The sequence below is a fragment of the Tachyglossus aculeatus genome, chromosome 14, assembly GCF_015852505.1.
Source record: "Tachyglossus aculeatus isolate mTacAcu1 chromosome 14, mTacAcu1.pri, whole genome shotgun sequence".
NCBI lineage: Eukaryota > Metazoa > Chordata > Mammalia > Monotremata > Tachyglossidae > Tachyglossus > Tachyglossus aculeatus.
The window spans coordinates 6,221,299-6,245,216 of NC_052079.1; the positions used below are offsets into that span (position 1 = coordinate 6,221,299).

At 40.7% G+C, this 23,918-nt stretch overlaps 1 protein-coding gene across 2 annotated transcripts in view; it reads left to right on the forward strand.

Annotated features, from left to right (window-relative positions):
- MDGA2 (MAM domain containing glycosylphosphatidylinositol anchor 2) overlaps positions 1-23,918 on the forward strand; it is a 460,928-nt gene that overhangs the window by 408,872 nt on the left and 28,138 nt on the right. For both annotated transcript variants that reach the window (XM_038756395.1, XM_038756396.1), the window contains one exon: positions 23,278-23,455. In XM_038756395.1, the coding sequence (XP_038612323.1) occupies positions 23,278-23,455 (178 nt within the window). The remainder of the gene's footprint in view (positions 1-23,277; positions 23,456-23,918) is intronic.

The window sequence follows — 23,918 nt, forward strand, 5'->3', positions numbered from 1 at the left end:
GTAAATACAAGTTAATCAGGTTGGACACAGTCCATATCCACTGTGTGGTTCACAGTCTTAATCCCCATTTTACAGATGAGATAACTGAGGCACAGAGAAATTAAGATTACAGAGCAAACACCGGGATTAGAATCTGACACCCAGGCCCCTGCTGTTTTGAGGCCTGCTGCTTCTCAGCTTCACAGTATTTACTTGCATAATTGTTTCCTTTCATTTCCCACCCATCAGTCATTTCATTCATTCATTCGATTGTATTTATTGAGCACTTACTGTGTGCAGAGCACTGTACTAAGTGCTTGGGAGAGTATAATGTAATAGAGTTGGTAGACATATTCCCTGCCCTGCACTGAGGTGGGGAAGAGGGAAGGGTCAGAGTGATGAATGCCCCATGAAGAAAGGAAGTTTTTTCAACTGAGATGTGCAAATTCTGGAATAGGAAGAGGAGAAAGGAGGGGTTGTTAATTTATGTGACTTTTGTACTTAGCACTCGAGGGAGTGTCATAGAAGTAAGAGAAGCAGTCTCTAGTGCCCTCTAACCTTTCTCATCCCTATCCCTGATCCCCTTATTGCTAAACTTAATTAGTATATGCACAGCTAATAGTCCCGTCTCTGTCTGAAGGTTTGCATACAGCAGGTGCTTAAGAAATACCATTACAACTAATACAGCTCCAAGTGGCAAGTAGTAGAGAGCCAGAGGCATGTCACAAGAAGCTAATGGAAAGCATGAACACCTGACAGTAGTGCAAACAAAGAGCATCATAGTGCTGACAGAATAAAGGAAAGGAAAAATGAATAAAAAGTGTGAGCCTTTCTCCTCAGAATGGGTCACATGTTGGTTGTCTCAGTTTCACCCCTTCCTCATTTTGTAACGCTAGGGAGCTGATGCAAAATGAACTTCGGGGCTCAGGATGTCACGGAAGAAATGTTGGCCCTGATTCTCCTTCCTGCTTTAATCCCACTTGACTAACCAATACAGAATTTGTGACAGCTCTTTGACATCTGCGATAACATAAATCAGTTGCTTATTATTAAATGCCAGCAATGTGCCTGTATTTGGGATGAGGTGGTTGAAGCTCCTTCTACTAAAACTTGCTCAGTCTCCACCAGTCATCTCTTTGATCTCTTCCTACTGATGTTAAAGAAGGTGTAATACCCACCATCCTCTACCTTACGGGCATTACTTGACTGAGAATCATGCAGCACTAAGCCAGTGAGTTCTGAGCCATTGAATCTACCAGCTGATGAGGTGAAATGGCCTCCAAAATCAGTGGCTTTTCTATTTGCTCATGGGGGCGGAATTCAGGCAGTGGCTTCTGCTGCAGATTAGGGGACATAATTCACTGAACTACTGAACTACCTTCTCCCCATTTATTCCACAAAAAAATCCCCTATCCCCACCTCCACAACATACTCTTTTATCCACCACACTGTTCCCTGGGGGGGTAATTTTTGCAGTAAAATGTCATGCCTGGCTCCCTTTATGCAGTATCGTTGTTGCCTTTTTTTCTTTATCTTCCCCTGAGTGTTATGGCTTTCTTTGTTTCACTTCAGAATGGGACTTTAAAGAAGGTTTAGCCTTTAAACAGGATCCCTCTGGCCCAGCCAGATGATGCTTTCAACATGGACAGTAATAGTAGAAATGGAATAAATATAGTGAATGGCTACTGAATAATAATAATAATAATTGTGGTATTTGCTAAGCACTCACTATGTGCCGGGCACTGTACGAAGCACTGGGGCAAAGACAAGGTAATTGGGATGGACACAGTCACTGACCCACATAGGGCTCACAGTCGTAATCCCCATTTTACAGATGAGGTAACAGACCCAGAAAAGTGAAGTGACTTGCCCAAGGTCACGTCGCAGGCAAGTGGTGGAACTGGAATTAGAACTTGGGTCCTTCCGACACCCAGGCCCGTGCTCTATCCGCCAGGTCACACTGCTTCTTTAGTGCACTACACTAACAGTTTGAGAATTAAAAATAAAAAAAGCCTGTCAACTAACAGATGGTGCTTAAATTGGGGGAGGCAGACAGAAAAATTCACAGTGGTAAATTTTCATGATTTTAGTCTCCTTGAGGGTAGGGATTATGCTACCAATTGTAATGTATCATACAAGTGTTTAATGCAATCATCTGCACGTAATAAGCACTTAATAAACACCATGGATTGGCTGATTAACACTTATTTGAAACAGCCTTCAAGTGAGCAGAGGCGTGAGAATTCCCATCCATACAGCCTTACTCTACTCACTAGGTTGGAATTTTGGCCCATGGCCAATGAGAATATTAATCTCTATTGATTTTCAAAGTGCTGTGCAAAGTTCCAAGGAAAGGTCCAGGTTTGAAGGGTTGGGGCTCTAAAACATGTTTCCAGATTGTTACAATACTTAATATATCACAGATGCTCAATAAATGTTAAATAGCAAATGTTAAACACCCTTAGATGGGTGCTTTGGGAAATGAATCACCAATATGGTACATTTTAGTCCTTCAGTTCTGTTTCTAGGTATCTTGTGCCTTAGGTTGTTGAAATTATTGTTCTTATATATAATCTGGATGATATATTGTCCATGGGTTTTGCAGCTAAATTCCATAGCAGTATATATTTATTGAACATCGAGAAGCAGTATTGTCTAGTGGATAGAGCACAAGCCTGGGAGTCAGAAGATCCTGGGTTCTAATCCTGACTCTGTCATTTATCTGCTGTGTGACTTTAGGCAAGTCACTTAATTTCTCTGTGTCTATTACCCCACCTGTAAAATGGGGATTAATGCTGGGAATCCCATGTGGGACACAAACCGTGTCCAACCTGCTTGTATCTACCCCAGTGCTTAAGCTCAGTGTGGGCATGTGTCTGTTTATTGTTGTATTGTACTCTCCCAAGTGCTTAGTACAGTGCTCCACACACAGTAAGCACTCAATAAATATGATTGAGTGAAAATACTGCAATTATTAGTAGTAGTAGCAGTAACTCACTTGATGTGCTTGAATAGGAACCTGTTGTTGCTGTTCGGGGGCGGCGTGGAGAGTGAGTGAGTTGTGGAAACATGCTCACAATTTCATAGTATAGGAGCAGAATATCTCATTGGATGGCAATCTTGGAGCCACTAATTTTGAAAATAATGAAATATTTAATACATTCGAGGATGGAGTTTGTATCACAGCTTTTCTTGCAGAAATGAACACCCTGACCACGTAGAGAATACCCATCCCTTAATTCATTCAATTGTATGTATTGAGCACTTACTAGGTGCAGAGCACTGTACTAAGCACTTAATGCATCCAATAGCCAATAATTTTAACTTTGGTGAGGAAAATAAGTGCAAAAGCTGGTCCACGCTATTGATTTTGGTTTCGGTGTGCTTTACCAGATTTACTTTAATCAGGGAAGATGTTTGTCATCTTTGAATGGATGAATATGTGTTTGCTGTTGTGGTTGGAGGACCTGCAAAGTCATCAAAATGTCTTGGGGAGGTTTATGTGGTTAATTAACAAACACTTTCTGCTCTGACTGAATTATAAGTCATTGTAGGAAGATAGTTCCATCAATCCCTCATGTAGAAAAAAAATCTCTGAATATATTCACACATATATGCTCTTTCAAAGAGAGCCATGTGTTTCCTTCTCAATCAGCTGAGCTATAGGAATATCCTCAACCTGAAAATAATTTTTAATTAGACTAAGGATGTGGGATTGGTTAGCGGAGGGAGGACTGACTTTAAACTGCTGCAGTTTGGGGGGTGTTTCATTGTGGTTGGTTTCTTTGTCCTCCTTTTTGCAATCTTCTTGTGGGCAGGAAGTGTTTTCAATTTCTATCTTCCTGGCATGTTTCCAGCACTTGTATAGGTGCTCAATAAATGTTAGTAGTGAGTCATTGGGAAATAGCTGATAAACTTGTAATCTGATTTGGCATCCCTAAATTAAGAAAATCCTGCATTTTCGGGCTCCAGATAAAGTGAGTAGTTGGTTCATTATTTGCTAAAACTATGTCCCCGAATATTCTGTTTCAGGACACTGTGTAATTCAAGGAACATATTGCGAAGGGTCAGTTAGACGGTTAAGCCCATGTTATTAAAAAGCTTGGAAGAGACAGCCTAGTCTTCTATAGCAACTGCCACCTTGCTATAGTGCAGATTTGCACTATAGCTTCTAATTACTCGGCCTGGCCTTTGGGGGTTTCTGTGATGCCCTTCCTCCGTCAGGGATATCTGTAGCTGTCATCTCATATCCTCCTCACTCCCGCAATGTATTAGGGCATCTCTTTCTGAACATCAAAGGCATTGTTTCATTTTATATGTATTTTAAAATGTGGAGCATATAACAATAATAATAATAATGGTATTTGTTAAGTGCTTACTATGTGCCAAGCAGCGTTTTAAGCACTGGGATAGATACAGGATTATCAGGTTGTCCCATGTGGGGCTCACAGTCGTAATCCTCATTTTACAGATGAGATAACTGAGGCATAGAGAAGTTAAGTGACTTGCCCAAGGTCACACAGCTGACAAGTGGCAGAGGTGGAATTAGAACCCATGACCTCTGACTTCCAAGCCCGGGCTCTTTCCACTAAGCCAGAGGTGGAATATGATTTTGGTGCTGCTCTACACCTCTACCATCTCTCCCCCCACTGCCCCCCTGCAAAAGATTACTGCCTAAGAGTCTGGCTTAGTGGATACAGCACAGGCCTGAGAGTCAGAAGGATATGGGTTCTAATCCTGCCTCCAACACGTATGTGCTGTGTGAGTTCAGTTTTGTCATCTGTAAAATGGGGCTAATATTACTCTCTCTCTCTCTATCTATCTATCTATATATATATCTGATCTGATTATCATGTATATACTCAAGGGCTGTGGCACAGTAAACACTTCGATATTGCCACTGTTAACTCATAGGACTTTTACTTTAAGAAAACACCATTATTAGAGAAATAAAAAAAAAACCTGTCACTTCTGATGCCTCCCCATCTGTCCATTCCTCAAAACAGTTTACTGGGTATTTCTTATAGCAACTCTAAATTTTGGAAAGTACAGTGATTAATCCAGGTTTAATGTCTCCAAACCTGTTTGTCTCTTCCCACAGGCACAAGGCCAGCAGGATGGTGTCACTCACCTGCTCACCTAGTGCCAATGGGAAGAGACAAACAGGAGCGCTTAAGGAACATCAAGATGCTGAGAAGCGGTTTTGAAAATGGCTTTTGCCAACCCGGACAGTTTAGCAAGAGTTATTTTTATGTGCAAATACCGAGGAATGGATTATGGTTGACAAAAGTTTCCACTGGCCCACTTAGGTTCTCATTACTGTAACAGTTAAAGGTACTTTAGTAAAGGCCCCCATAATGTTTATTCAGTCTTTTGATCTTCTAAACTCTTTCAAGTATTCTGCAAGTTAGAAGGGCTTTTGGAATCCACTTTATTTTTTTAACCCTTGATTACTTCTTGTGTCTTTCATTCTTAAATTCCTTTGGTGAACTAAAGCATAACAATGAAGGGCACCCCTTATGTAATTGTCGTAATTTTAGAACCTCCTTAATATGCGTGGTGATGGCTTTTTGAACTTCACATTATTAGAAGTCAACATCTGAGTTTTGTCTCCACCTTTGAACTGTGTGTTTGGTGTGGGTAATTATTCAACGACTTATCTGAAAGGGATGGTCTTAGCTTTGTATGACTAGTGTCCCCTATGTTTAAACCTGCTACGATGAAAGGTAGGGAAAAATCTTAATTATTGCTCTTAAAGGCTCAGATTAGGTCAAGTTAATTATGAGAGCTACTAGACAACCTGAGATTCATTATACATGCAAATGTAAAGTTTATCAATCAATTAATGGTGTTTATTGAGCAGTTATTTTGTGCAGAGCACTGTACTGAGTGAGCATAATACAACAGAGTTTGTAGTCACATTTCCTGCCCACAACAAATTCACAATCTAGATGTTGAAGAGTTTTTTGTCATTTTAATTGGTTGGGGGGGGGGGGGGGGCGGGTGTTTACTTGAGCTCAAGTTAATGAACCAAATTTTTATACTGAAGTATTTCAACTTGGAATATATGTAAAGCCCTTGTTGGTAGGAATTATTTTTCATGACAAAAATTCACATTTACATCACTGGAATTCGTTCTAAGGAGGCTATGATGGGTCAGGTCTGGGGACTTGAACGAGGATATCCTAAGAAAAGCTAAAGGTTCCAATATTTTTTACAATGAAATGGAAAGGCTCCCAAGTGTGGAACTTTTTGGTGTTTCTTCCTCCAGGTGGGGCCTCGGACACTTTTATAACAAGGTTTCCCCGGGGTTTTGGGACTCATACTGTGGTTCCTGTCGATATGACGGATGCTGTAGTGAGCAAATAGCACAGATTACAAAGGTCAGGAAGAGTTGAGTTTGAATTTTTCATGGCAGTGCAGAGAGATTTTTCTTTCTAGCTAAATTTCCCCACACATTCTCAGTAAATCGGCAGATGTGATTATTTCAGAAGCTCAAGACGACTGGGCAAAGGCTCCAATGATCTTGATTAAATTTTTTTAGATTATCTAGCCGACTGTCAGGATTGTAAATAGATTATAGATGTGAAGAAGAAAACACTCCTGTAGTGATTTCAAAAAAAACATTTATTTCTTTCCATAACAGTGAGACTGAATGCATTTCATTTTCAATTTAGCTGATGAAAATACTTTTATCCAAATGAAATGCATATACAACACAGTGGCCAAAACAAATGACACTTTTACTGAAACAATCCCAAAATTCCATTTTTTTTTTTAAAGTGGAAATATGAATCTTGTTCTCAACACAGAGGAGGGTGAGAAGTTATAGGAGGTGTTTTTTGGTAAATCCACATGAGGTATTTCTGTATTCATCCCCTTACTTTCCCAGCCATAAATTTATCATGTATAGATGATGATGATGAAAACTATTTGCTGCCATACTGCTGTTTTAATTGTGACGGTGACCTTGGATGTGGTCCAGAGCTGGTTACTTGGGAAGTACAGAGTAAAGAAGTGAAATGCTTGTTTCCCACAAGGTGCCTACACTCTAATGGGGGAGACATACATAAAAATATTAATAACAAGATGGGTAAAAATAAATTATTGATGAAAGATATTATTATTATTATAGTATTTGTTAAGCGCTTACTATATGCCAGGCACTGTACTAGAGAAGCAGCGTGGCTCAGTGGAAAACAGCATGGGCTTTGGAGTCAGAGGTCATGGGTTCAAACCCCAGCTCCGCCAATTGTCAGCTGTGTGACTTTGGGCAAGTCACTTAACTTCTCTGTGCCTCAGTTACCTCATCTGTAAAATGGGGATTAAGACTGTGAGCCCCACGTGGGACAACCTGATCACCTTGTAACCTCCCCAGCTCTCAGAACAGTGCTTTGCACATAGTAAGTGCTTAATAAATGCCATTATTATTATTATTATTACTAAGTGCTGGGGTGGATACAAGCAAATCGGATTGGACACAGTCCCTGTCCCATGTGGGGGATCACAGTCCCAATCCCCATTTTACAGATGAGGTAACTGAGGCACAGAGAAGTGAAGTGACTTACCCAAGGTCACAGAGCAGGGCAGAATTAGAACCCATGCCTTTTTGACCCCCAGGCCCATGTTCTATCCACTACACACATACGTGTTAGAATGGACTGAAGGAAGGGTAGTATGGCTCAGTGTGTTGGAAAGTCAATCGGAGGACAACTTGATGGAGATTGGGATTCCAACTGTGGGAAGAAAGGAAGTTCCAAACTAGGGGAACAGAGTCAGTTAGGGGATGGTGGCTGTAGGGTCAAGAATGAGGAACTCAGTGGGTTAGAAAATAATAATAATAAAGATGATGGTATTTATTAAGCGCTTACTATGTGCAAAGCACTGCTCTAAGGACTGGGGAGGTTACAGGGTGATCAGGTTGTCCCATGGTGGGGGCTCACAGTCTTCATCCCCATTTTACAGATGAGGGAACTGAGGCCCAGAGAAGTGAAGTGACTTGCCCAAAGTCACACAGCTGACAATTGGCGGAGCTGGGATTTGAACCCATGACCTCTGACTCCAAAGCTCGTGCTCTTTCCACTGAGCCACACTGCCAGTAGTTGAAGAGAACAGATAAGGAAGGGAGAGAGATGATGGAGACAAGGAATGGACTGTAAGAGTTCATGTTTGTTGGAGCGAGACACGCAAAGCCAGGGAAGGCTTTTGAGGAGAGATGATCTCCGTAGTAATTGGTTGGAGGCTAGGAGACCAGCAAGGAGGCTAATGGCAAGACCAGAGCTTATTGGAGTGGAGAGAAAAAGGGAGAGGGGAAAGAAACTCTGTGCAGAAAGGATCAGCAGGTTTGGCCGGAGACTAAGAGTGAGAGTTTAATGATAGCGAAGAGTCAGTCGGTCAGTCATATTCATCGAGCTCTTACTGTCGAGGACAATTCTGAAGTTGTGGACTTCTGGAACAGGGAGGATGATGGTATTGTTGACACTTCATGTCTAGTTTTTCCAGTTCTGGCCCTCCTCTTTAAAAAATAAGAAAAGTGCATTAGAAACACATTTGTTTTGGGCTCCAAACATTTAAAATAGTACAACTATGTTGCCGGATTGAATCTTTATATTCAGAAGAATGCCCTCCCTCTGCCCATCCGCCAAGCTAGCTCTCTTCCTCCCTTCAAGGCCCTGCTGAGAGCTCACCTCCTCCAGGATGCCTTCCCAGACCGAGCCCCTTCCTTCCTCTCCCCCTCACCCCCCTCTCCATCCCCCCCATCTTACCTCCTTCCCTTCCCCACAGCACCTGTATATATGTATATATGTTTGTACATATTTATTACTCTATTTATTTTACTTGTACATATCTATTCTATTTATTTTATTTTGTTAGTATGTTTGGTTTTGTTCTCTGTCTCCCCCTTTTAGACTGTGAGCCCACTGTTGGGTAGGGACTGTCTCTATATGTTGCCAATTTGTACTTCCCAAGCGCTTAGTACAGTGCTCTGCACATAGTAAGCGCTCAATAAATACGATTGATGATGACGATGATGATGATGTAGATTTGGATGAATTATAGGAGAAGATGGTTTTTAATGAGCTTGAGTTGCAAATTTGCTTATTGCGTTCCTGCTCACACCCAGTGAGTTTACCATATTTTTTCCCGAGAAAAAAAATCCTCTTGTAAAGTAAAAATTTCAGTTTATTAACCTATAGAATATGTGGATCTGAACTGTGAGTGATGCCATATCCAGGAAACTCAGCATGTGATAGCAGGGGGTGAGGAGGCAGATGGGGGAGAAGAGCGGGGAGGCCCTCCACTTCTGTTGGCCAAATATTCCCATTGGACATAATGTTTATCTAGTCTGTGTGTGTATATGAGAGAGAGATAGGGAGGGGTGGGGCAAAAGAACTGTAGTAGAAGAGGAAACTGATCAGTTACTGAAGTAGATTGGTAGGACAGGAAATGTTATGTCAAGAATCTGGTTAAAAATGGAATTTGATACCATTTTTCCATCTAATAATAAAATAATGATGATGTGCTTACTATATGACAAGTGTTTGGATAGGTAAGATAATTAGATCAAATGTAATCCCTGCCCTACACGGGGCTCACAGTCTAACAGGAAAAGAGCATGTGTGTTTTAGCCCATTTAGAGGTGAAGAAACTGAAGCACAGAGGAGTTAAGCAACTTACCCACGGTCACAAAGCAGGTAAAAAAGACAAGAAATTGGGTCTCTAACTCGATCATTCTGCAGCCCACCTCTGAAACTCTGGAGTGCCATATTACAGAAATGCTGACTATGAACAAAAGTGGTATTTTAAAAAGTATGGTAATTATATACAAAACATTATCATCAACATTACACTACAGTAGTTTTTGTATTTACACATTAAGGAGTAGTTGATTGAAGATTCAGATTATATTGTAAACAATGTGAAACCACTAAATAATTTATTTATGAAGTGCCTGCAATGGATGAATACTGTAATATGTTAAAGAATGTCTTTCATCAGTATGCATATTTTTCTGCCAGGAATTCACTTGATAATTTACTGAGATTATTTTTCATTCAGGCTCTGAGAATTTTTTAGCTTTGACGTTTGATGGTCTCCAACCAAAAGATTAATCTTTTTCATGCACGGTAAAAATTGTGTGGTTTTCTCACCAGCTAAACCTTAGAGTTATATGTCCCTTCTTTACTATTCCTCTAGGGATGTTTAGGAACCAGCCCGGTCCTATTATATTTAGAAAGAAAGGCAGAGTGACCACAATTTGCAGAAACATAGGGAGCTCTTTTTTCAAACTCAGTATGTTAATGAAAGGTGAAGAACCATTGCAGAGTGGCTCAGTGGAAAGAGCACAGGCTTTGGAGTCAGAGGTCATGGGTTCAAATCCCAACTCCCCCACATGTCTGCTGTGTGACGTTGGGCAAGTCACTTAACTTCTCTGAGCCTCAGTTACCTCATCTGTAAAATGGGGATTAAGACTGTGAGCCCCACAAGGGACAACTTGATCAACTTGTAACCCCCCCAGCGCTTAGAACGTGCTCTGCACATAGTAAGTGCTTAACAAATGCTATTATTATTATTGTCCATTTTCCAGGTAGACATAAATCAGTTAATTAGCTTGTATCTACCCCAGTACTTAGAACAATGCTTGGCACATAGTAAACCCTAAACAAATAATAGTATGTACACAAATTGACCCAGGGCTTTATCTTGGGTAAATTATCCAGTTACAAAATGAATTTGAAGGGATAGCCTGATATTTCGGATCTTGGGTCCAGCAATGATTTGTTGTTCAAGATCAATCAATCAGTGGTATTTATGGAGCACTTACTGTGTGCTGAGCACTCTATGCTTGGGAAAGGATAATATAACAGTGTCAGTAGGCCCATTCCCTGCCTCCAATGACCTTAGAATCTAGAGAAATGTAGTTGGCACCAGGTGTACCTCCATCTTGCTTAGGTTAATTGGAAATGTGAATATTAGGCTACTTAGACTTTCATCATTTGCAGAACTCAGTTCTCCAGGTATTATAGGTATACCATACTTTAATCCTATGAATCTGTCATTGGGGAGGAAAGGATAGGAATCCTGTGGTGGTTGTTTTTTTAACAAGTAACCACCAGTAACTCCTCAAAAAATGTCATGAACCCATTCAGTTGAGGCTTAGATGATGGATTTGACTTAGCTAAAAGTAATGAAGAGTCATGTCGAACTCTAGCATTTAACACTTCATTATCCATGAATATTAAGAGGGTTGTCTCTGTTGGAAAATACAATGATTACCTAGGTAAAGAAAGATTAGATAAAAAACAAGTATTATTAGCATTACATCATTCTCCCTTTTAAACTCATGATACCAAAGTCAAGAAATAACTTTGGTGTCCTTTTCTAAAAGAGATGATGGAGAGTGAAGTCATATATCTTTTTTGGATATAAAAGTGAATGTCCTTTAGGTGGGTCACTCAGACCCAGAAGGGTTTGCTACACCATATTCGCTGGACATTACTGCCAATGTCCAGCAGCATGGTTGGAGAAGCAGTGTGGTTCAGTGGAAAGAGCACGGGCTTTGGAGTCAGAGGTCATGAGTTCAAATCCCAGCTCTGCCAATGTCAGCTGTGCGACTTTGGGCAAGTCACTTAACTTCTCTGGGCCTCAGTGACCTCATCTGTGAAATGGAGATTAAGACTGTGAGCCCCCCATGGGACAACCTGATCACCTTGTAACCTCCCCAGTGCTTAGAACAGTGCTTTGCACATAGTAAGCACTTAATAAATGCCATCATTATTATTATTATCACTGCACTTCCAATAGCTATCTTCCTCCCTTATTTCCAGTAGGATTAAGATTCTTAGGCATATCTTAGAGTTTTGACTAATTATATATAAACATAAAATATGAACAATAATATTCCAATATTCTTCAGAGTCCTTTAGGCACTCTTGCACTGAAGATACTTTCCTTTCTCTAAGCCAGACCAATTCAACTTCCCTTTTCAGTGCTGGCCTTAGCTTATGGGTAGTACATTGGCATGGCCAGTGGTGACAGTTGACCCAGATTTAGAGTCATAAAAAGCCTGACCAGCTTGTCTGAATTGAGAGAATTGCAAAACTGTAATGAAAAAAGGCCTACCTGCAGTACAGGAAACAACATGTAAAATTACTTAACACATTTCTACACTTTTAGGATGCAATGCTCAGCTGTCTTTCAAATGGCACAGATGTGAAGTTATACTGGCAGAAGGAAAATACATGGCTTCATTTTTTTTTCTCCTAAGCAGCCTTGTGCTGTGAACAGAATTTATCTTAGTCTCTCACATCCTGAAGTCAGTGAAATTGCACTGCTTCCCATAAAAACTTAATTGATTCAATTTCATAAAGAAATTTTAAATATTGCTACAATATTCCTCTGGTGCTGCTTATTCCTAGTACTTGTCAAGTGTATTTCTTAGACTGACAATGATGTTTTGAGAAAGTCTGAAAGTAGACCCTCTTCTTCCTGGAGAGAGTTTTAGAATTCACCAATGTCAGACCTGTCTTTGCTGTGGATAGAGGGGAGTACAAATAAGGATGTAGACATTTTCTGTCTCTGCCATTTTCCACTAGAAAAAGAGCCACTGGGGTCAGAATAGGCCTGACTGACTTGGAGCTAAGGCTTTGACGAGATTGTGATGCCAAGAGGGAGAAATGATCACAGGTCCAGGCCCCTTGGGTAATAAATGCCTCGGGTATTTTAGTACAGTGTGTTGCACTCAGGAGATGGTCAATAAATGACCATCATTCTTACAATGCAGCAAGCAACAATGTGGAATGGATCTTCAGGTATGCATTACTGATCTTACATAGCTTCACTCAACTGCCTGACAAAATCAATCAATTAATTATATTTATTGAGCGCTTACTGTGTGCAGAGCACTGTACTAAGCGCTTGGGAAGTACAGGTTGGCAACATATAGAGACAGTCCCTACCCAACAGTGGGCTCACAGTCTAAAAGACATGAAATTTAAGGTGAGTATAGTGTGAATAAGAGAAACTTCATAAGGGTTTAACTCTATTAATGCAACCTTTAATAGAAGAAGTTTCCATAACTAAAGTCAGATTTATATATGTGCATTAATAGAGATTTCCAACTTACATTGCTAAAAAAAAAAAAAAGAGATTTATTACCTTCAAAAACAAAAATCCTCACTGGCAGGACCATCCTTTTTGAACTCAAAGGACAGCAAGGAATTAATACAACATGTAGATACTTTAGGATAATATATTATAATAATGATAATTAATGTATTATTATTAAGGTATTTGTGAAAGGCCTACTATGTGCCAAGAGCTATTCTAAGCACTGGAGCAGATACAAGTTCACCAGGTTGGACAAGTCTGGCCCTCCTGGGGCTCACAATCACAATCAGAAGCAGCACAGTGTAGTGGATAGAGCCTGGGCTTGGGGGTCAGAAGGTCATGGGTTCTAATCCCAGCTCCACCACTTTGCTGGGTCCTTGGGTAAGCCACTTCTCTATGCCATAGTTACCTCATCTGCAAAATGGGGATTGAGAATGTGAGCTGTACAGGGGACAGAGTCTGTGTCCAACCCGATTTGCTTGTATCCACCCCAGCGTTTAATATAGTGCCTGGCACATAGTAAGTGCCTAAGAAAGGCCATTATTATTATTAAGTAGGAGAGAGAATGGGTAGTGAATCCCTATTGTACAACTGAGGGAAGTTAACGGACATGCCCAGGGTCACGCAGCAAGCAAATGGCAGAGCCAGGTGGAAAGCCCAGATCCTCTGACCCGTGGGCCCCTGCTCTTTCCTCTAGGTCACACTGCTTAAAGTAGAACAGATCATTTTGTTTCTTAACTCAGGAGTCAACTGCTTGCCTTTAGCTGGAAATTGGGAAGGAATCAATCAATCAATGGTATTTACTGAGCACTTACTATGTGCAGAGCACTGTGCTATGTTCTTGGGCGAGTACAATACAATTAGTAGACATGTTCCCTGCCCAGAGTGAGCTGACTGTCTAGAGAAGGAAGAATGTGTCAGAAATTGCTAGAGAGAATTTCTGTTTGGCCTGGGGAATGAATTTCAAAGAACTGGAATCCTCTTTCAAAGACAAGACTCAAAGCAAATCTCCTCTTTTAAAGGTAAATAAAAATAGCACCAAGGATGCTTAGCTTCTAGCATCCTTTATTGAGTGCTCAATAAATATTAGTTGTCCAGAATGGTATCATAACTATCGTAGTCAGTGCATATGCTGTGCAACTTCTAATAGCTATCTGTGAAAAGAGCCTCCTTGAAGTTATGGGTACATTAGAACATTTTGTTCTGTTTAAACTATTTGAAGAGAGAATAGCATTGGGTGGTTTCTTTTTATGGGGAATAGCATGGAAACTGAGGCAGAAAATAAAGTGACTGACCCAAGGTCACACAGCAGGGCAGATGGAGAAGCTGGGTCTCCTAATACCTAGTCCCATGCTCTTACCACTAGACAACACTGCCTCCAATAAACTCTCAGAAAAGGAATTCTCCACAAACAGCAAATGCTTTAGTCTTGCAAAGTGTGCAATAGCTCTGCTCAGCCCGGCTATATATTGTAATGGAGTTTAATGGGCTCCAGGAAGAGTAGGAACTTGGCATGGCCCTCGGGGTGCATAAATTGCAGTTGTGTTGGAATCACTTCTGGTTTTCATTAACTACACTGGCCAAGTCTTCATTTTATGCATCAATTTTCAGAATCTTTTGGGACCTTTAACAATCTGATTGGTATAGTGGATGTTTACAGAGCAAAATGGCTCTTCCAGTTTTGCACATATAAGGCAGCTTGATGCAAGAAAGGCAGGATTTTTCCCTAGCTAAGCAGTATTGCCTTTTGAATGGCATCAGGGCTTAAACCCAGATGAATATCGCCTAGATTTAAAACTTTACTTTTCATTATTTGTATATGTTAAAGAAACTTTGCCTTACTTCTTTGGGGCCCTTGCCCCCTACCCTTATACTACTCTGAAGTTTCTTTCTCCTACTGCCTCCCTACCAATTTCCAGTTGCTTGGTTTTCAGACAACACCTCTGCCCGTCTTCAAAGCCCTTCAGAAATCCCACTGCCTCCAGAAAGTCTTCCCCAATTAATCTCTCTCTTCCCTAAGGCATACTCTCTAAACACTACTTCCCCCGCACAGGTAGGTACTTACAAACATGTAGACTTACAACTCATTCATTCAGTCATATTTATGGAGCACTTACTGTGTGCAAAGAACTGTAGTAAGCGCTTGGGTGAGTATAGTATAACAGTACTCTATTATTTAAGCCCATTTCTCATCCACTACTTCCTTTTTCCTCCTACCTGTAGTTATTTTGTGCTTGTCTCCACCCTTTCACTGAAGGCTCTTGGAGAACAGGGACTTTGAGCCCCATATAAGGGACTGTATCCAATTCAATTATCTGGGCTCTGCCCCAGTGGTTGGCACAAAATCATTATTATTAGTGACTGTGTCTTAGGAAGCTACTTGTACTCTCTGAAATACTTAGTACAGTGCTTTGCACACAGGTGCTCAGTAAATACTATTGATTGAATGACAACCCCAGTGACTTGTACATCAGATGTGTGTGCTTTACTGAATAAACCAGGTAAGGGCACAAAGTATCTGCTCCTAAGGAGGTGACGGAGAGATATTCTGAGTTACACAACCTCAGGTTGCTTCTTTCTCCCACATTTGTCGCTTAGCATGTGCAGTTGGTCACCATGCAGAACATGTGGATGGCTCAAACCAAGCCATCTCCACTTCTGGAAAAACCTCAACTGCATGTCTTACTGAGAGTATGCTAGCCCCTTCCCTACCCTAACTAAAAAAAAGTAGCTAAAACACTATAGCTTTTGAATCTGGGATAGCATATTTTTTAAAAGGGATTTGTTAAGTGGTTACTATGGGCCAGACACCATTCTAAGTACTGGGGTAAATACCAGTTAGTGAGGTTGGACACAGTCCCTGTCCCACATGGGGCTCAGTCTTAATCCCCATTTTACAGATGAAGTAACAGGCACAGATAAGTGAAGTGATTTGCCCGAGTTCACACAGTGGACAAGTGGTGGAGCTGGGATTAGAACCCAGGCGTTGTGATGTATCTTAGAGACAAAACACTGAAAGAACAATAAAATCTCTCTGCTTTAGATCCCTTTTTCATGCATTCTAGTTGGCAATTTATGCAGCTCGGTAGTGAGATGCAGCCTTGAAACTGAGTTTCAAATGGTGGGGAAAGATTATATTTTCTGAAAAAATAACCTAGTTACTTCTAGGGCTAATGAGTGGTAGCATTACCAACCTACACCCCCAAGTGCAAGCCCAGAAAATGCGTATTGACTCATTTTCATCTAATTATTCTCCCTGGAACAAAATGGTGTGAAAATATCAGAGATGTCTTTTTTACCTGAAAAGATCTTTGAATAATGTTCAGCATTGCTAGCAAGGAGTCCTAGAGGATTTGTGAGCAAGAAGGCTACTCATATAGGACACTAAATGAAAACAGAGTCTCTTCTCCATTAGAAAACTAGATATTTGATCAAGAGATTTCCATCTGGTCGAACCCCAGGAGCTTCAATCTTGATAAACAGATAGTCTTGCAAGGACTCTAGGCTATTTAATGAGAGTTTTTTATTAGATGGCTTTATTTCATCTGAAATGGGCATATTGAGTCTTTACAGCTAGAAAAAAGGCTACTCAAAGCATTCACTGTTTAGATAAAATTTAAAGAGTCTCAGAGGAAAATTCAACTAATTTGCAGTCTTGGAACCCACACAAATAAATCAATCAGTCTGCAGAAAATGTTATTACATTTTCACGATCCCTTTCCCAACTCCTTCTTGCCTTTACAAGCCAGCCCAAAGACATAGAACCTAAAAGCAAAACTTGAGAAATGATAGGAGGCAGTGCATCGTTTAAACACTGAAAGGGTCAAGAAAACCAGTTGCTTGCTTACGCAGTTCCTGTAGGGTAAATAGCAATTTGACAGATAAACTGTGCCTCAGATGTCTCAAAAGAACTAATTATAGAAAATCAGTTCAGATTCAGAAAGCGTTAACAGTCAGCTTTTTTACCATCCCCAAAGGCCGAACAAGTGTGGTGACGCTCTGACACTAAGCCCAGAGAAAACTGGAAGTGTATTTGGGGTGCTGTCCCTGAAGTGCGATGATAAGGTTCCTCTAGGTAGCTGGTGGGCCAAACAGCGATTTGAGTGTCTATTTGTAAATCTATCTTTTTTGTCACCAGAACCTTCCCAAAGCCTCTTTTTGCACCAGGTCAAACCACGATGACATGTCAAGATACTTTCTAAGTCCCTCTTAAAACATCAGGGACCCAGCATATCAGACATTTTGGCCCTGTCTTCTGTCACCAGAAGCAAAACTGTTGTTCTTGTCTCTTTTTCTATCTCTATCCCATTTGCCCTAAAACCATTTAGAACCCAATAGTGAAATCCTTAAATGATATTTCTGAGCCATATTTCAATGAGGGAAGAAAGTGGGAAACATTGCTTGAGGTACTTAGATACTTGCAATAGCCATGTAAGCAGGATTTTTTTTCAGAAACTATCCTCTTTCACCATGATTCAAACCCAGCTTCAAGGATGCATTTCACAACTATGGGAATTCGAGCAGGAAGATTTGGTTGTTGGGCTTTCGGTGTCTTGTTTCTCAGGTCACAATGTCACAGTGCCTTCCCAGATTCAAAAGCTAGAACGTTTTTGCTACTTCTGTCCAGTTAAGGTAGAGAAGGGGCTTGCACACTCTCAATGAGACATCCATTTGAGTTGTTTCACTCAAAGTGGAGATGGCTTGGGCTAAGCCTTCCAGACTCTATGCCTGGGTGGGAGCCTCTACTTTTTACACAAGATATAATTTGATGTGGGGCAAAAATCTTCTTCAAAGCACAGGAAAGATAGCAGGTGAGTCACTGTAAGGGTACTGATAAACCTAAATATTAAAGTGATTTCTTTCATTCATTCACTCAGTTGTATTTGAGTACTTATTGTATGCAGAGCACTGTACTAAGAGCTTGGGAGAGTACAATATAAAACACATTCCTTGCCCACAACAAGCTTACAGTCTTACAAGACAAGCTAATGAATACAACTGGCTTTTGATAACTCTTTGTTCCGAGAGATGCAATGATTCTTTGGGCCTTTCTATATGAAGTCCACCTGGAAAGAATCTGGAACTGTTGCTCTCCAAATGTTGTGATAATATTCAACACTTGAAAGCAAAAATGATTATTTATAATAATTATATACCATGTTCCAAAAACGTAATATACATGTTTACTACGGAACAGTAAACTTTGTAATGGCTTCAGCAAGTAAATATTCTTAACACGGCCCCAAGATGTGATTTGGCTTGGAGATGATTCCAAATCAAAAGTAGAGTTAATGAGCAACATGAATAAAATAATAATTAAGCTTCCAGGTTTATGGCCATTGCTGGAGGACTGACAATCATTATGATCTCCTGAGTTGGTTTGCACTTCCTCTCTGGTGACTACTTGGGCTGTTAAGGGTTGGCAATTATATTTTAATATTTAATATTTCCTTTTAATGTCCTCACAGTCTTCAGAAAGCTACCATTGTAACTTACCCAACCAATGTGTGTTATTTTCATTTGCTGTGGGAGGTGCTTTGAATTTTCTTTTCAGTTCTAAATTTAGAATCAAAATTAACTTGAGTCTACCCCAGCTCTTAATACAGTAATAATAATAATGACAATGATGGCATTGGTTAAGCGCTTACTATGTGCCAAGCACCATTCTAAGCACTGGGGTAGATACAAGGTAATCAGGTTGTCCCACATGGGGCTCACAGTCTTCATCCCCAGTTTACAGATGAGGGTACTGAGGCACAAAGAAGTTAAGTGACTTGCCCAAAGTCACACAGCTGGCAAGTGGCAGAGCCGGGATTAGAACCCATGACCTCCGACTCCCAAGCCCGTGCTTTTTCCACTGAGCCACGCTGCTTCTCTACTGTATGCCAGTACCTGGCATACAATAAGTACTGTAACAAATACCATTAAAAAATTCTTTTCTGAAATCTCAGCGTTTTAGGATAGGAAAAGACGATAAAAAAATTTGGAAGGAAATTCCTTTCCACCGACATTATGGGCCTGCTGTATTGTCACTCTCAACTTCTCCAGGTTCATTCATTCATTCAATTGTATTGAGCTCTTACTGTGTGCAGAGCACTGTACTAAGCACTTGGGAAGTACAAGTTGGCAACATATAGAGACGGTCCCTACCCAACAGTGAGCTCACAGTCTAGAAGGGGGAGACAGAGAACAAAACATATTAACAAAATAAAATAAGTAGAATAAATATGTACAAGTAAAATAGAATAATAAATCCATACAAACATATATACATATATACAGGTGCTGTGGGGAAGGGAAGGAGGTAAGGTGGGGGGAATGGAGAGGGGGAGGAGGGGGAGAGGAAGGAGGGGGCTCAATCTGGGAAGGCCTCCTGGAGGAGGTGAGCTCTCAGTAGGGGTTTGAGAATAAACAGTGTCTGTGATTGGGTCAATGCGCTGTGGGAGACTTGCTGCTGTCAGTCAGCATGTACAGTATTCCCCCAGCTGTACATTTGGGATCATCACTCTATTTCATTTGTCTTTGGGCTTTAGTGTTAATATGCAACTAATGGACAGATCTTGTTTTTTCATTGGTGCACATGCAAACTTACTTTCTGCACACATCACTGAGATGCAGCATGAGGGATTTAATTACTTATTTCTCAAACTGGAGAAGTATAGGCTTTTCATTACAGTTTTAAATTAAAGACTTAGAATGGGAGTTATTGCTTTCTTAATACACATATGAAGTTATGTACTCAGGAGTTTATAATGAGTAATAACATCAAGGCCCCTGTCAAGTAGAATTACTTGATAGAACATCTCATTAGAACAGCAAAGCACTGGCTACTCTCCCTAGGGAGGTACTAGAAATATTTAATGGTGTTCAACATATATTAACATCTAGAGATGACATCTTGATTAAACCTGTATGTCTTGGCTGAGAGTAAAGCATCAAATAACTGATATCTATCTATATATCTATATCTATCTATATACGTACATTTTTGTGATTTATAGTTTTTCAGTATGTTTCAAAATGATTTGCCCATGGACATTTCATTAATATACTGGATGAAGTTTAGAAAAATTGAAATAATTTACTATAATGATGTTGTTTTACCTTGGAGTCGAGGGCAAAATCACCCTGAAGTGATTAGGTGAATCTGGAAACTTTCTCATCCAGAATGTTTATGCAGAATAACCTCTGCCTAGCCCACTGCTACCCAGCTTTAAGAAGATGAAACATTGGTAGAGGTGGCAAATAGATTACCGTCAGAACCATCCTGCCCTAGCCATACTCCCTTCTCAGGCTACATAGATTGAGTAAAGCTGAAAGGAGAAATGACAAGTCTCCTGACAATACGGTACTTTACCTACTCTTCTGCATGGTACTTTCCCAAGTGCTTAGTACAGTCCTGCACACACAGTAAGCACTCAGTAAATACCACTGGTTGATTGATTTTTCCCTAAGGTAAGTGCATCCATGCACACCAGCATCTCAGTCATTCCATCATATTTATCGAGCGCTTACTGTGTGCAGAGCACTGTACTAAGAGCTTGGGAGAAGTCTAGAGGGGCTCTCTATATGGTACCCACAGAAAGAGGGAGCAGCCAGACACGTGGTTTTTATCTCTTTTGGGTCAAGCTGTTTCACAGACTCATGAGAAATAGTGTCGCCTAATGGATCGAGCACAGCTCTGGGAGTCAGAAGGACCTGGGGTTCTAATCCCGGCTCCACTTCTTGTCTCCTGTGTGACCCTGGGCAAGTCACTTAACTTCTCTGTAACTCAGCTACTTCTTGTGTAAAATGGGGATTAAGACTGTGAGCGCCATGTGGGGCATGAACTTTATTCAACCTGATTATCTTGCATCTACCCAAGAGCTTAGTATAGTGCTTGGCACACAGTAAGTCCCCCTCGTCCCCCTCTCCATCCCCCCATCTTGCCTCCTTCCCTTCCCCACAGCACCTGTATATATGTTTGTACATATTTATTACTCATTTATTTATTTATTTTACTTGTACATATCTATTCTATTTTATTTTGTTGGTATGTTTGGTGGTGTTCTCTGTTTCCCCCTTTTAGACTGTGAGCCCACTGTTGGGTAGGGACTGTCTCTATATGTTGCCAACTTGTACTTCCCAAGCGCTTAGTACAGTGCTCTGCACACAGTAAGCACTCAATAAATACGATTGATGATGATGATGATGAAGTGCCTAACAAATACCACAAAGAAACAACCTTATTCCCACTAGCCTGCCTGTTTTCCCTATCCTCAGCTTGATGACCTTCTTGTACTCTTAGGCTACAAAAAGGGTATGAGTAGGGGGTGGAAAGAGCATGGGCCTGGGAATCAGAGAACCTGGTTCCACCACTTATCTGCTGTGTCACCTTGGACAAGTCACAACTTCTCTGTGCCTGTTACCTCATCTGTAAAATGGGCATTTAAGATGTGAGCATCATGTGGGCATGGGCTGTGTCCAACCTGACCTGATTATCTTGTTTCTACCTCAGTACTTAGTACAGTGTCTGGCACGTAGTTAAGTGCTTAACAAGTACTATTTAAAAAATAAAACCAAAAACCTCATTTGGGTCTTCTGGAAAACCATGACATAAATGCAAGTTTGTGAACATTCATACTCACTGGGCTTTTGAAAACCCTACACAATATGGGTCATACTTAGGAGAGTCCTCTGCACAGATTCAGTACACTCTTAAAGAAATATTCTTATTACAACAGCAGACATACAAAAATACTACCTACCATTTGTCTGAACAAGGAAGACTGAAGAATTTTGCTGTCCCCTCCAAGCAAGTAGGTCTGTGTTAGTGAATGTGGGCATTAAAATGTTTTCATGAATGTGAAAACTTGTCATGTGTTTGTGTACATTTGGTCAAATATACCCATTGAATTAATCCATTAGTAGAATGGGCTACTCTGGGTGTCTCTGGGTTACTATATTAATAATGATTTGAGGCACTCACGTGGCTTCCGAGGATGAGGGCCCACTAGTTACTCAGATATGGTGATTATTAAATATGCAAAACACTACTAAACCCTGGGGTAGATGAAAACTGCATATTCATTTGATTTTAATAGGCCTCAGAGATTTCAAAAGCAATAATAACAATAATAATGTTAATACTTGTGGTATTTGTTAGGCACTTAGTATGTGCCAGGCACTGTATTTAAGTGCTGCGGTGGATATAAGTAAATTGGGTTGGGCATAGTCCCTGTCCCACCTGGGGCTCACAGTCTCAGTCCCCATTTTCCAGATGAGGTAACTGAGGCCCAGAGAAGTGAAGTGACTTGGGCCAGGATCACACAGCAGACAAGTGGTGGAGCCAGGATTAGAACCCATGTCCTTCTGACTCCAAGGACCATGTTGTATCCAGTATGCCATGCTGCTTCTCGGACCAGCTAGGGTAGCTTGTTGGGTCAGAATCATTCACGGCAGAATGTTTTTTCTACCCCCAATAAAAGGCTTCCTTTCTCTGAATTAAAATCTTCAAGCTCAGCTGCCTACCATTTAGGATACATTATATTGCTGCATATTCAAGGTAGTGGTCCAACATACCACACAGATGGTGTGTTAAAAACAGAGATACAAATTTTCCCACTGAAAAATAGGTACCCTGATACCGAAACGTAAGCACTGACAAATAATTCAATCATTTATAATAATTGCAAGGTACCTTGGTATGTATTCATTCATTCAATCGTGTTTATGAAGCGCTTACCATGTGCAAAGCACTGTACTATGCACTTGGGAGAATACAATATAACAACAAATAGACACATTCCTGCCCACAATGAGCTCACAGTTGTCGTTGGTCAAGGAAAAACAGAGTGCATCACCAGAGATTGACGTTGCCACCTGTAGGTACTGATTAAAATGTAAGCTTCCTGTGGGCAGGGAATGTGTCCTACTACCTAAATGCTTCCGGAATCTCTTTGCCACTAAACATTTCAAGTATCTTTGCTTGAAGCCCAAATTGCAGGAAATATTGACCAAAGTGGCTAGAAGTTCTTCAATTTTCCCATTAAACTTTGAAATGGTGGTAGGTAGCCAGTACTTGTTAACACAAGATGAATTATGCTAACAGCCCAAATGAAAATTATTTTGACACTTTATAGGCCATTTCCACTGTACTGTTTTTTCCTGTTGAGAATCCCCAAGTCATTCCAAGGTTCTTTATTTCAGGCGGGGCAACAGCGTTGGTGGGAACAGGAGATTTCCATGAAGGGGAACATTCAAAAAGGAGAACTAATTACTTACAATCTGACCGAGCTGGTTAAGCCAGAGACTTATGAAATCCGACTAACTCCCATGACCAAGTTTGGTGAGGGAGACTCCACATTTCGTGTCATCAAATACAGCGGTAAGTAGATATTTTTGTATAAGTGATTCGATTGTATCTTAGCCACTACATCTCTCTTGACTCTAATGCAGTAACTCCAGCTAAAATCTGAAAATATTAACCGAAGACCAGGAGGCTGGGCAAATCCCAAGAAACCGAGTCACTATGTGGAGTTTGGGGGCGATGTGTGTTTGTGACATTTCTTGAGATTAGGGTTGAAAGCAGTTATTAATGTTCTGCTGCTTCCTCCACACTCTGGAAAAGGGTGAATACTGCACTTGACCCCAGGGGAATGAATGATAACATGGAATTCTACTGCTTTGAAATAGTTCACCCGTGCCCATGGGAAAGTAGGAAGTGTGGTTGAGAGCAATTGCTTCAAGTCACCCCAGAGTGGCAACGTTGGAATCCCTTATTAAGTTCAATGTAAGTGATATACAATATTGCTGCGATTTTATGTGTTCCTAGCTTTCCCTCTTTGGTT